Source organism: Liolophura sinensis, chromosome 10 (assembly GCF_032854445.1).
Source record: "Liolophura sinensis isolate JHLJ2023 chromosome 10, CUHK_Ljap_v2, whole genome shotgun sequence".
Taxonomy (NCBI): domain Eukaryota; kingdom Metazoa; phylum Mollusca; class Polyplacophora; order Chitonida; family Chitonidae; genus Liolophura; species Liolophura sinensis.
In genome coordinates, this window is record NC_088304.1 from 13,015,094 (window position 1) to 13,029,521 (window position 14,428).

Genomic DNA, 14,428 nt, shown 5'->3' on the forward strand with positions numbered 1-14,428 from the left:
CTGCTACACAAAGACACAATATCTGCACACATTCCCATTCAATCCTTGTCATAATATGGCTGAAAAATTGCTGAGTATGACGTTAAACCATAAGCATATATGTACATACATACATACCTTTTCTTTGACTGAATGTTCATTGGTCAAAACCCAAAGTTGAAATTCCTGAACTTTCACTTTCTTTCCCCCAGATTCGTGATGTTCACAGAGAGTTTTTTCAGAAGCCCTCAGAACTGTTTGAGAGTGAAGTTTACCTGGAAGAAGTCTCTGATGTCTTGTGTATTGCCCAGGCAGGTCAGTATTGCATAGGCTGCATGATTAAAACAATTTCAAGTTTTGCAAAGTTTATTTATTTTTTTTTTATTTATTTGTTTGATCTTTTTTTTTTTTTTTTTTTTTTTTTTGTTTGCTGTTTTATGCGATACTCAAGAATATTTCACTTATACGATGACTGGCAATATAATATGGCGAGAGGAAAGTTGGCAGAGCCCAGTGGAAACCCATGACCATCTGCAGGTTGCTGGGAGAGCTTCCCACATATGTCCGGAGAGGAAGCCAGCATGAACATGATGTGAACTCACAGCGATCACATTGGTGAGATGCTCCTGGGTCATGGCGCCACGCTGGCACACTAACCATGGAGGCCCCAAAGGTTTTTTAATGTGACCAAAATTAAACAAAAATCATAGATTGTTGGGTACAAAAAGTGGTGACTCCACTGTTTACCTGTTGAAGGGATATAGAATGGATGCTGATTGGCTGACAATGGATATAGGATTTCCTGGCTTAAACCCTCCAGGCTTGGTTACAGTTGAATAAACCTGTGAGAGACAGGCACCTAAAATTGCCTGTCTCTCACTCCAGCCAATAAGAATTGATTATGTAAGCCTTTATGTATGACGTCATGAAAATACATGTATGACCATAGTATTATTGAGTGCAAAACCTTGTTAATACATTGAATTCTTGCAAAGGCTCTTACAATACGACATTTTGTTGTTTTTTAGAAAAAGTTTGGCTGTTTTTTTGATGCTTTGAATAATATACAAACAGTTGTTTTCATTTATGTATTTTTTTTTTCTCTGCATCACAGAAACTAGTCCAGTTGTTTGCATCACAAACAAATTTGCAAACTCCTTCTTGTTTCAATGCAGTGTTGTTACTTTTTATTGAAGGTTTGTCTGATAGGAATGCAAGATTTCCTTAATAATTTTGGCTTGCCATTGTCTGTCACTATCAGTATTTATAACATCACGTAAAATTTCAGCTTGCGTATTCTAACCAGTTTGAACCAGTATTGGCTGTTTATAGGCATGCACCCGGTTTACTCCCGCCATAATGCTGGCTGCCATCGTATATAAGCGAAATATTCTTGAGTACAGCCTAAAACACCAATCAGATAAATAAATAAATAAATAAATCTAGACATGTTGGTTTAAGTATCAGATTGGATAAAGTTCGTACTGTTGTAGGTTCATGATCTGCGTTTGTACTCTAGGCCATATTCTGCTCGCTGTTGTTAACATAGCCTTGCTTCTTATGTTTCAGAGTTGCCCGGCCTGTTGCCAGTAGAGGAAGTAGCCGAGGCTTTGTTACATGTCAAGAACGGCAGCTGGTTACTCTGTCGCCTGGTCGCGAACACACCCGACTGTTTTAAAGGAGGTATGGTGGTAATTTAAAATATCATTTTCTTTCATTATACTTTTGTTTAAAGGATGCGTAATCATTTCTGAGCAGGTGGGGTAAGAGATAGGTAAATTCAAGTTGTGCGTAGCCTGATCTGACTTTTAGGTATGGCACATTTATTTATTTATTTATTTGATTTGTGTTTTACACTGTACTCAACAATATTTCACTTGTACGACAGTGGCCTGCATTATTTTGGTGGCAGATTTATTCAGGTGTGACCAAAGCTGCAGGGTTTAACAAGAAACCCTTTCTCCACTGTTAGCTAATTAGCATTGATTTTGTATGCCATTAAACTTCACTATTTTGCTTGATATATGTTGATGTTTTGTTGAAACTGTTTTAATGATGCATGATTGAGTGTTTGAGCATGTTTCGATTTGTTCAGTTTTCCGGCGAAAGATTTTACATAGATAAAATGTTTGCATGGTTTACTTTGTTGTATAAGTTCAATATGAAAATGAAATTGGAGGAAGATAATATATACACATAAAATGTACTTCTGCCAAGGACACCTGATCTTTGAATAGACTCCAAAATTGCCCAAAATATTATTGTATTATTTATTTATTTGATTGGTGTTTTACGCCGAACTCAAGAATATTTCACTGATTCGACAGCGGCCAGCATTATGGTGGGAGAAAATGGGCAGAGCTCGGGGGAAGCCCACAACCATCCACAGGTTGCACCAAAAATAATATTTTGTGACATTTATTCACCTCTAAATATGCACTTTTGTGGACACAATTTGAAGTCATTGACAGTACTTACAAAAAAAAAATAATAATAATAATCAGACCTTGAACCCCAGTCCACATTAAAAAAAAATATGTCTTGCTCCTTCCCTTTCTCAAAGTTTCCAGAAAGCTTGCTTCAAATCTGTGAAATAAATTGTGGAAATTTTGTTGTCTTATATTAACAAACAAGCAAGAATGAAGCATGATATCCTCGGAAGAGAAGTCAGATTGGAGTATAAAATACAAATTTAACAAGTGGCATTGACAAGTAATGTGGAAGGACTATGGAAATTATACATGTATGTCCAAAAATTGCAATTTTTGAAACTTGCACTTTGAGGGGTATGGGGTGTGTCAAAAAATTGCCTGTGTTGAAACATACACTGTGAGAAGTGTGGAAGTAAGTCCAAAAATTGCAGTTGTAAAAACTTGCACTGTAAGGAGTATGGGGCTGTGTAAAAAAATTGCCTGTGTTGAAACCTGCACTGTGAAAAGTGTGGAAGTATGTCCAAAAATTGCAATTGTTGAAACTTGCACTGTGAGGAGTATGGGGGAGTGTCAAAAAAATGCAATTGTTGAAACTTGCACTGTGAGGAGTATAGGAGTGTTTCAAAAAATTGCCTGTGTTGAAATCTGTACTGTGAGGAGTATGGTAATGATTGTAAAAGTCACATGTGCTCTGTGAAGAGTTTAGAAGCTTGTCTGAAAATAATAACCTGGGGAGTTTTGTAATGTGCGTCCAAAAGTTGTAGTTGTTTAAAGCTTGACAGAAAAAAGATAAATAAATAAAGGAAAGACATATAGTTGAGACAGTACCAAAGTTTGCTCTGTTTGTCCCCACAGTGTGCCGGAGTCTGGTGACACGAGGAGAGAAGCTGAATGAGCAGTGTCTGGACGGGGAGAGGCGGTCAGAGATGCTGAGAATGATGTGTGCCATGAGTGAGAACGAGGCCTTGGCCATCAGAGAGCTCTGTGTAAGACTTTATCGTGACAAATGCTAACATCAATTATTTAAACTGTAGTAGTTTATATTTCCGAAGCTTGTATATTTTAAAACAAGCAGGAATTTGCATTTGCTGCAACATCCAGCAAAATGTCCATAAGAATCAAGTTATGGTCAACCATGGTATCAATTCTGTTTTGTAGGCCCCTTTATACAGTTCATAGATATCAGTCTGGGTTCTGTTAGAAACAGGATACATTTACATCGTTATTAAAGTCCTTGTCAGGTTATCTCAGTGTTTATGTACAAACCCATAATAAATCCAGTCAATTTGTCATGATAAATCCAGTCATAATAAATCAGTCAGTTTATCATAATAAGTCCAGTCATAATAAATCCAGTCAGTCTGTCATAAAAAATCCAATCATAATTAATGCAGTCAATTTGTCATAATAAATCCAGTCATAATAAATCCAGTCAGTTTATCGTAATAAATCCAGTCATAATAAATCCAGTCATAATAAATCCAGTCAATCTGTCATAAAAAATCCAATCATAATTAATGCAGTCAATTTGTCATAATAAATGGTGTCAATTTGTCATAAAAAATCCAGTCATAATAAATCCAGTCAGTTTATTGTAATAAGTCCAGTCATAATAAATGGTGTCAATCTGTCATAAAAGTCATAATTAATGCAGTCAATTTGTTATAATAAATCCAGTCAGTTTATCATAAAAAGTCCAGTCATAATAAATCCAGTCAGTTTATCGTAATAAATCCAGTCATAATAAATCCTGTCAATCTATCATAAATAATCCAATCATAATTAATGCAGTCAATTTGTCATAATAAATGGTGTCAATGTGTCATAAAATATCCAGTCATAATAAATCCAGTCATAATAAATCCAGTCAGTTTATCGTAATAAGTCCAGTCATAATAAATCCAGTCAATTTGTCATAATAAATCCAGTCATAATAAATCCAGTCAGTTGATCGTAATAAGTCCAGTCATAATAAATCCAGTCAATCTGTCATAAAAAATCCAATCATAATTAATGCAGTCAATTTGTCATAATAAATCCAGTGTTTAAGTGTGGGTCAAAGCTTTGGACAAGAAGTTCATAGGTTCCCCTGGTCTCCCACTTGTATGTTTGTGGAGACTTGGTCAAGACAAGCAATCAGCTACTCTCATGTGGTCAATTGCACTGTCTAACTTTATGTGGTAGAATGTTGGTTTAGCACTGATATGGTTTGGATATACATGTATTTGTATGTCAGAAGAAAAATTTGCGAGTAACTCGCCGTTAAAATTCAGTGGTTTGACCGAGATAACCTTGTTCCTCTTCACATATGAACGGTGATGAGAGTTTTCAGCTGAAAACAGGATTTCCAAAGTATCTAATCTTTGACCAAAGTGGCCAAAACTAATCATTTTACAAATGGGAATCAGCTAGTGGAGAAATAACCATTTTTGTTGAAACAGATTTTCTTTCTTGCAATAAACTATCCACCATATTACATATATAAGTTAAGAGTTCTTGAGGGTAGCATCAATCAACAATGTAAATAAAAACATAATTCTCAAAACTCATTAAACTTTTCAAAATTGAATTAAGGTAACATTTGTTTGTTTTCTAGGTCACAAACTGTACACTTCCAGGCCTTGCTGTGGCATTGACACTACAAACTGCTCACAGTGCTGATTCCAGTGCCAGTAAAGGCTCTGCCACAGCGTCCACCTCAGGCAGTGTCAGCGATATCGTCTCCTTTGTCACAGGCTTGTTGCTAGGTAACGAGCAGACTGCACGTACATGGTTTTCACAGTTCATTAAGATAGGTCAGAAGGTAAGATGTATTAACAGCATGCATCTAATGGTTAAAGTGCTGGCTCACTGCAACCATCAGGGCCTTGACCAAAGATGTCGTATTTTCGAATCCAGCTTCTGCATTTTTGCTAGTGGGCTTCAGTCAGGAGGTTGTCAGGTACATGTACCTGGCAAAAATCAGTGGTGTACACAAGGCTCCTCCGTTTTCTCCACATAAATTCTCCACTTGTTTAAAAACAATTGAATAAAGAAATACGTACTTCTCTAAGTGACCTAAAATTTGAACCACAAAAAGTGCATTTTTGGAGGCAAATAAATGCCATGAAATGTCACTTTTGATACTGAAACATACATCGAACAGTAAGATATCATCCTATCTTCCAAACAAATCCCACAACGTGTATAAAATCAACTTAACTGAAGGATTTTTCTCCACCCATAAACATTATTGTCATCATACATATTTACGTAAAATAAATATTTTGGAGATTGATCGAAGTGTGTAAAAATCAACGCATTAAATTATGCTTTGTAACAACATTTTTCTTTTTCTCTCAGCACAAAGATTCGCGTAGCATGGTGTACTGCCTGAGGCAAGAACTCCTGGGCGGACTTAACTCTGTGATAAGCGGGGAAGGGTTCAGAACACGAGACGACTACGTCGTGCACCTGCGGGATGATAATGTTGTACAGGCGTGTGCTTTCATACGGCTTTACTGTGCGCTCAAGGCTATTGCCATGCTCAAGTAAGTGAAGACTGTGTGGGTCTGTGCGGTTTAATTCTTTGGTTTGTTCCCATGACAGAGGTTTATGCATTCACATCTTTTAAGCCAATATACATGTAATTGTAGCAGGAATATTTATTTTTGTGGGGCTATTGGTCAGAATCGCCAGAAGCGTATTATAGAGAGGTGAAAAAATGTGAAAAAAAGAAATTGCCTGAAGTAGTTTCACCAAGTGCGCCGCGTCAGTGCGCTTAACAAAATAGACTTTGTGTCATGGTCAAATATTAGCTTCCTTTCGCGATGTTTTTCGTCATTGGTTTGTTGGGATTTATATGTTATGATTATGCGTTGAATAATAATTTTAATTATGTTTGGAGTCGTGCTTTCATGTATTATTTGTTCAGTGTCTTTTCATGATAGGCTATTTAATGCACTATTTTGAGGGTTGTGACAGTAAATATCACATACCAGTCAGTACCTTGATTGCCTGCGAAAAAATTTCTTGTATTAACAGCTCCTAATAATATTTAGGCCTACTCTATGGCAACCGAGAGCTTTGTTAGTCACCAAAATGGTAAAAATAAAGAATGTGAGAGTTGTCAGATGGCGGATATGCCATTTGACCTTGACACCTAGGCTACAGATACATGTAATTGATAAGGGCTTAAGAATTTGATGATGCGCTTCTAATACGCATGACAACTTGCTCGTATGCCTACTATTCCTGACAGCTATAGCGTACATGCGAGATTCAAAACAAACAATTTTGCCAAAAGCAAAAGCAGATCTTCAAAGTGGTTTATGTACGCGACGTTGTCCACGATGTGGTAGGTTTCAGAAACTGAAAGTTACAGCAGAAGCGTATGTACCACTAACCTCAGTCGTGGAGAATGACTTCTTGATGGCTCATTAATCCTAGGTGGACACAACAATAGCTATGGCAAATGACGTGAAATTTCACCAGTAACGAAGTTGTACATTTTGCCGTAATTCTGAGAGTTAATGTTGCGTTGATCTTAGAAAGATGTTTTCAAGTAGATGATGCCCCAGTAGTAAGATATAAATAAAAGCATTAGACGTTACACGTTTGTGAAATCAGGCGAAACTTTCACAATCGTTCACAATATTCTCCGGCTTATCGTATCTAAAAATAAACAAATAAATGTAAGCTTTCTTTTTTTCAACCATGTAGCATTTTATGTCGTAAGTAAATTTGTCAATTTTGTTGTTGTTACAGATTTAGTGAGGAAGAGAATGAGTGTCTGGTGGACCTGCTGACTGCGCGACCACCGGTGACGGCTGCTGGAGCGCGTTTTGTCTGCCTCTCGCTCTCCATGTTGATCTCTTGTCCTGCTCTCCTCGCGTAAGTTTCTCTGTTAAATCTGCTAAGTTTTTGAAAGAAAAGACAATAAAAAATATAATCAGGTTATGTTTGAAGAGAGGTGGGAAAAACCTAAACAGCTGGTTAAATCAACTTTTAATATGGAATTCTTATTCAGCTAAAGGAACACGCCATTTTAGAGAAACCAAAACCATGATATTGCTTCATGCGTACCTCCAAGCTCATATGACTAAAAGGCAAAACATGGTTTGCGTGACTTTGGCGGAAATGGCTGTGTTCTTGGGTTATAGAAATATAACGGAGTTGCTTGGTCAAAATGGATAACATGGCGGCACATTGTCTATTACCCTGTTTCTTCTGTCCTTTTTAAAATCTCATCTGCTCTTTTCAGCCAGTGCACAAGGTATTTTAGCAGGAATATTTAGTTTCTTTTTTTTCTCATATCTTTACTTTTCCAAAAATCTGGGAAAGAAATGTAACGTTCTACTTTCAGCACTGCTAATATCTGTCCGCAAAAGTTGAAAAATTAGAGTAGCAGTATTTCAGTGTGTGATTTGCTTTATACCTTGAGGTAAATATATCTTGGTTTTGCAATGTCACAAAGATATAAAGGAGTGCTTTTTAAATTTTATGCAAGATACTTCATTTCTAGTTTTGTGATTTCTTTCAAGGCTCATGCATGTGTACAGTGGTATTTCTCTGGAGTCTGTTTCTGGTGTTAATGTACAATGTAATAAGTGGGTTCCTTCAAACAACAGTGTGGGTTAGCGCGCTAGCACAGTGTAATGACCCAGGAGCCTCTCATCAATGCGGTTGCTATGAGTTCAAGTCCAGCTCATGCTGGCTTCCTCCCCTGCCGTACGTGGGAAAGTCTGTCAGCAACCTACAGATGGTTGTGGGGTTCCCCCGGGCTCTGCCCGGTTTCCTCCCACCATAATGCTGGCCGCCGTCGTATAAGTAAAATAGTCTTGAGTACGGCGTAAAACACCAGTCAAAAAGATAAATCAAACAACAGTACTTTAGGAAATAAAAAAAAAGTTATGAGGGAGCAGACCATGACTGAGTGGTTTAAAGACACTTATCTCTCAGTGGACATGGTGACTATGATGTTGACAATGCTAGGACTACTAGTCTCCCACCAGTATCTGTGCATCACTTGTGGTAAAGTTGGCCAGTAAATTTGTTAGTAAACACCAAGGAAATAAATAAATAAATAAATAAATAAAAAAATAAAATGTACTGTTTATTTTCAGAACGACTGAGCAGGAGAAGCAGGTTATTGACTGGATTCGTTGGCTTGTGGCAGAGGAGAAAAAATTTGAACAGTGAGTTAGTTTTGTAACATGGTCATCATGATTAAAACTGTCATCAAAGCTCTGCTTATTTCCATACAAAAGGCTACTAATTTCATTTTTATGTGAATTATACTAATATTTCTTTGTTTCACAAAATTGTGTTACTTTAAACATTAATCATATATCATTCTCTTGTGTAATTTTTCTTTCACATTTTAAGCCGTTACCCTAGCTTTTTTTGTGCTTTCAGGCTGGGCACAGCAAGCACGTCTTATGGAGAAATGCTTTTTCTTATCGCCATCCATTTCCATGGTAACCAAACACAAGCAATTGCTGATCTCGTCTGCGCCACATTAGGCATGAAGGTATGAACATGTTCTGTACAGGCTTAGTTCCAATTTAAATTCCTCAGTAACCAATAAATCCCAATAACGACTTGCAAGAAGGATTGGTTGAACCAATAAATCCCAATAATGACTTGCAAGACTGATTGGTTGAACCAATAAATCCCAGTAATGACTTGCAAGAGTGATTGGTAGAACCAACAAATCCCAGTAACGACTTGAAAGACTGATTGGTTGAACCAATAAATCCCAATAATGACTTGCAACACTGATTGGTTGAACCAATAAATCCCAGTAACGACTTGCAAGACTGATTGGTTGAGCCAATAAATCCCAGTAATGACTTGCAGGACTGATTGGTTGAGCCAAAAAATCCCAATATTGACTCACAAGACTGATTGGTTGAGGTGCTTGATATTCATTGTTAGACAGGATTGTAAAGATTCTTCTCATTCTGTTATTTTCATTCAGGAGGGGTAGATCCAGGGTCAGTCCTGGGTCGAGTCACACCTAAGACCTTAAAAGAGGTAGTTGTAACTTCCTCGCTTGGCGTCCAGCATGAAGGGGATAGTGCAATGACTGGTTGACCCGTATCAGTATAATGGCTCGGGTGGGGCGGCTTACTTGCCTTCGTTAAGGCGTCTCATTGAAGCAGCACTAGATGAAAGAGCGGTGGAAATCCGTCCTGCAACAAGGTGTACATGCACCCTAATGACTCCTTTGTTGTCCTATGACTAAAAAATTGTTAAGTATGACGTTAAGCCCCAAGCACTCACTCACTCACTCACTCACTGTCATTCTCAGGACCGACTTGTACCAAGAGATCATACCCACAATCGATTTTAAACTTTACAGATGAGTACAATTTATTATAGAAAAAAATTACGCGTCTTGCACAAAAGAATTGAAAGGTGAATGTAATTTTTCTGAGAAAAAGTGGAAAATTGGAAGGGTGGTAATGTGTATGAGACATATAAACGTGTCTCGAATATCCCTATCCCCAGCCCCCAGGTATTTAAACTTCTGAGAATGCTGCTGAAGGGAGTGGCTTATTGGTGCTTATTAATCAAGGAAATGAATAAATAGAAGTTTGACTGGTTCTGATGAGTTGTGATGATATTTCAGAGTGGTGTGAAGGCCAATGCCTTACAGAGAGTCCGCCATATCCTGACACAGGAGATCTTTACTGAACAGGTAAAATACTGTCAGAGATGAAGACACCAGTTCTTTGAGTACCACATACCAGACAAAACCCCACTAAAACCAAGTATTTATCAGATGAAAGATCATTAACCACTGTCCAGGAAAATACTTTTAGAATTTTTCTAACAGACTAAATGCACTTAAAACATAGGATTCTGTGGTGCTCTGTTGGGACCCAGAGGGTATCAGTGGTGTCACAGCAATATTTTTGACTTGAAATACTGTAGTTCGTTTCAAGGTCTATTTGTTGAATGCATTCATAGCTCTAAATGAAGATGCACTTTGAAGAATGAAACATAGCAATCTTTGTGTGTCAAGTGACATCATTGGTCCCAATATGATCAGAAAAGGCCACAGTAGAATCCCAAAATTTTAAATGCATTGTACTAGGTCAAAAAAAATTCAAAAAAATAAATAAAACTATTTTTTCAGACAATATTTAGGGGTCTTTCATCTGACATATACTTCATGCTAGTGTGTCCTTTGTCTGTAATACAATTGATAGGGGTATGTTTACTATACTCATCTAACCTTGTCTTTGAAGAAACAATTTCGAACATTCAGGGAAAGAAATATTCAAAGATCATTCGCATATATTTGGGCTTATTTCATATATTCGAACCCTAATGCAACTTTATATGCTCATTGTCCTCGTCTATTCCATGAATCATGAAAAAAGTTGAGAGTGGTACAATACATGCATCTCAGTCATGGCGTTTTGCATACATATGTTAGTCCAGTAACACATGTTTGAAATGTTCTGTTGTTGATAATTGTTTTAATTGTGTGATTGTGTGTTAGTTGTCATAAATTATAACCTTAAATTATGCAGGGGGCTTCTGTGGCTCAGTAGGTTAGCACGCTAGCGCAGCGTAATGACCCAGGAGTCTCTCACCAATGAGCTGTAAGTTCAAGTCCAGTTCATGCTGGCTTCCTCTCCAGCCGTAAGTGGGAAGGTCTGCCAGGAACCTGCGGACGGTTGTGGGTTTCCCCCGGGCTCTGCCTGGTTTCCTCCCACCATAATGCTGGTCACCGTCGTACAAATGAAATATTCTTGAGTACTGCGCAGAGCACCAATCAAATATGTGAAATCAAAAAGTACCACATGTATTGAATTTAGGTTTTGCACACCAGTATAAACCCTGGCCTTTCTTGTCTATATGTTGTTGTTGTGTTATCAGGTAATTACCTCACACGCGGTGACTGTGCCGATAACAGAGAACCTGAATGCGAACATGACAGGCTTTTTACCTGTCCACTGTATATATCAGCTGCTGAAAACCCGAACATTCTCTAAGTATAAAGTGCCCATTAAGGTGAGTAAACAAACTGCTGGGCTCATTAATTCACATAACAACATGTGCTTGACTTATACAGATGTAATGTTATATAAGCTATCACCACATATTACCCCTGCCTATGTGGGAAGGTCTGGCAAAACCTGCTGATGGTCATTGGTTTACCCCATGTTCCTCCATGTGTCCTCCCACCACAATGCTGGCCGCTGTAGTATAAATGAAATACCCTTGAGTATGGCGTACAGTATGAAAACACTAATCAAATCAATCAAGTAACCACATATTACAGTTACCACACTTTACTGGCCGAGTAGTAAATAATCTGTCATGTCCGCTGAGTTCATTCATTCACACACAACCTTTTTTTTTAACAGGACATAACATGTTACCAGAGTTTGCAAATTACATTTAAATTGTAATAAGGATCACATCTGAGTTGTAATAAGTATTTCATTTGAGGTGTAATAAGGATTACACCTGAATTGTAATAAGGATCACATCTGAATTGTAATAAAGATTACATCAGTGAATACATGTACTGTTGAAAAAAATTTGGCTTTTCACCAGGTTTCAGTCAGAAATTACCATGATGGCTGCATTGCATTTGGGGTAGCACCCAGTACAACAACTACTGATGCATAAATAAATGCCATAATTAGTTAAGTTTTTTATCTTTTATGACAGGGCTGGATTTATCGCCAGATCTGCTCGACATCTTCACCCCTGCACCCACTTCTCGCGCCCCTTGTCGAAGCATACATCACCTCAATCATCTTGCCAAGCACCAAGTCAGACTACTCAAACACTGCCATCACTGAAGATGAAGTTTTGAGGCTCTTCCACAACTCAATCTTTGAGCCAGTCAAAAAGAATCCTGGGGACGTTAAAGACAATTCCGATCCAGAGTCCTTCAGTGCCACGTCTCAGCTATTGATCGTCTACTATGTACTGTTATATGAAGACTGTCGTTTGTCAAATATGAGGAGCATTGGTAAGCCGTACGTTTTCTTCTGCAAATTTTGGATTTCTCATTTGGGGGAAGGTACTTGCAGGCCTGCAAATAACTTTTTGAGGTATGGCTGACAATTTTCAAAACCAGCCATTGATCAAGACATTTATTTATTTATTTGATTGACCTTTTACCTTGTACTCAAGGATATTTCACTTATACAAAGGTGTAGGAGGAAATGTGTGTGACGAAACCAGACAGAACCTAGGGAAAACAACCATCTGCTTAGTGTTCCTTAGTGTTTTTAAGATACACTATGTTATTCACACGTGAAGTTTGTCAGGCACCTCTTAGTTTGTACATGACAAGATGGGATTTGATGCCTGACAATGTCTGCTCATTCATAATGACCAAGTAGTTATGAAGGCACTTGTGTTTTAATTGGTAGGGAACACAAATTGTGGGTTCAGTCCCAGCATTGGACAGTGAATTTGTAGATTTCACCAGTCTTACTGTCGACAACACGCAGTCATTAATGCTCTTATGGCCCTTTGCATAGTCCATTACATGTTCATGGAAGATCACTTGTCTTGATCACTAGGGAAAGTTGGTCGGTAATTTGCCAAAGGTTGGTGGTTTATCTCCTTGTCCTTCACCCTTAAATTTTAAGGAATCATTGTAAATGAAAACTTCGCACACCACAAGTATAGCGCTATGTTCACGTGTGTAAAATACCAGAACGATGTAATACCTTTTCCTGCGATATTGGTCACTTTGAAAGTTACATGCACAAAACGCTACATGCGTGTTGTGAAACAGGCTGGCTTCCTCTCCAGCCGTAAGTGGGAAGGTCTGACCTGTGGACCTGCGGATGGTCGTGGGTTTCCCCCGGGCTCTGCCCAGTTTCCTCCCACCATAATGATGGCCCTCCGTCGTATAAGTGAAATATTCTTGAGTACGGCATAAAAACCAATCAAATAAATGAATAAATAAATATTTGTTCCTCTGCCTCACTTTTGTTTTTTTCTGCCACCCATATACCTGACTGCTGTTATATAAATGAAATATTTTGGAGTAGTGATAAAGCATAAAACCCACAGATCATTGTCTTGTAACCTTATACATGTACATCATGACACTGGCTCCAAATCCATTTCAGCACTGACAAGCAGGGCACAGAAGATCTATTCGGACAGCTTGCTGAGCCAGCTGCCCATCAGTTACCTGTTACAGGTGTCACAGTCTGATCCCCAGGCTGTGGGTCTTCTGGCCTCACTACTCAGGTAAGGACTGAGTTTCACTGTAAAGACTACCTGGCAATGGCCCAGGAGACTGTCATCAATGGGAAGGCAAGTCCAGCTCGTGCTGGCTTTCTCTTCGGCCATACATGGGAAGGTCTGCCAGCAATGTGTAAATACTCGTGGGTTTCCTCCAACCATATTGCTGGCCACCATCGTTTAAGTGAAATATTCTTGAGTACTTCCTAAAACACCAATGACATTATTCTTTGTAGACCAATAACCAATAACATGCTTATTGTAAAGCCCTGAAATTGGCCAAGCACTGAAAGCTGCTCTTTCAGATGCGAAAACGTTGAAGAATAAGGATAATAATCCTATAACTATTTGATATGAAATTGCTCCCAGACAACTCCTAGACTTGGACAGGGAATATATATATATATATCCCTCCGCACTTCCTTTTGTGCGACCTTGATGACAATAAGCAACTGACGACACACACGTGTTGCCGTTTGTGTAATCTAACGTTCATTGATGGTCACTTGTCTTCTACCAGTATCAAATGGTATGCATACATGTATACATTACATGTGAGAAAGTTCATCAGTAACTTGCCAAATGTGAGTGGTTTATGCAGTTGCTGTGGTTTCCCCCCACACATAAGACTAACTGCCAGCATATACGTGAAGAATTCTTAAAAATGACGTTTAACAACAATCGATTACATGTAAGTAATCGTAAGGTTTTGAGTGTATGAGTGGAAGGCCTCAGGAAACATCAGTATGTCACACTGAAAATAATTTTTCGATGCTGTTGTTGTTGTTCAGTGCATGTGT

The 14,428-nt window shown here is 38.2% G+C and overlaps 1 protein-coding gene across 1 annotated transcript in view; it reads left to right on the forward strand.

The window, feature by feature from the left end:
* The window catches only part of LOC135476904 (integrator complex subunit 2-like), a 32,864-nt gene that overhangs the window by 2,471 nt on the left and 15,965 nt on the right, over nt 1-14,428 (forward strand). Inside the window, 12 exon segments of the mRNA XM_064757048.1 lie at nt 192-294; nt 1,549-1,662; nt 3,267-3,397; nt 5,008-5,214; nt 5,754-5,941; nt 7,158-7,283; nt 8,516-8,587; nt 8,808-8,922; nt 10,027-10,095; nt 11,286-11,420; nt 12,087-12,393; nt 13,511-13,634. Coding sequence (XP_064613118.1) covers nt 192-294; nt 1,549-1,662; nt 3,267-3,397; nt 5,008-5,214; nt 5,754-5,941; nt 7,158-7,283; nt 8,516-8,587; nt 8,808-8,922; nt 10,027-10,095; nt 11,286-11,420; nt 12,087-12,393; nt 13,511-13,634 — 1,691 coding nt within the window.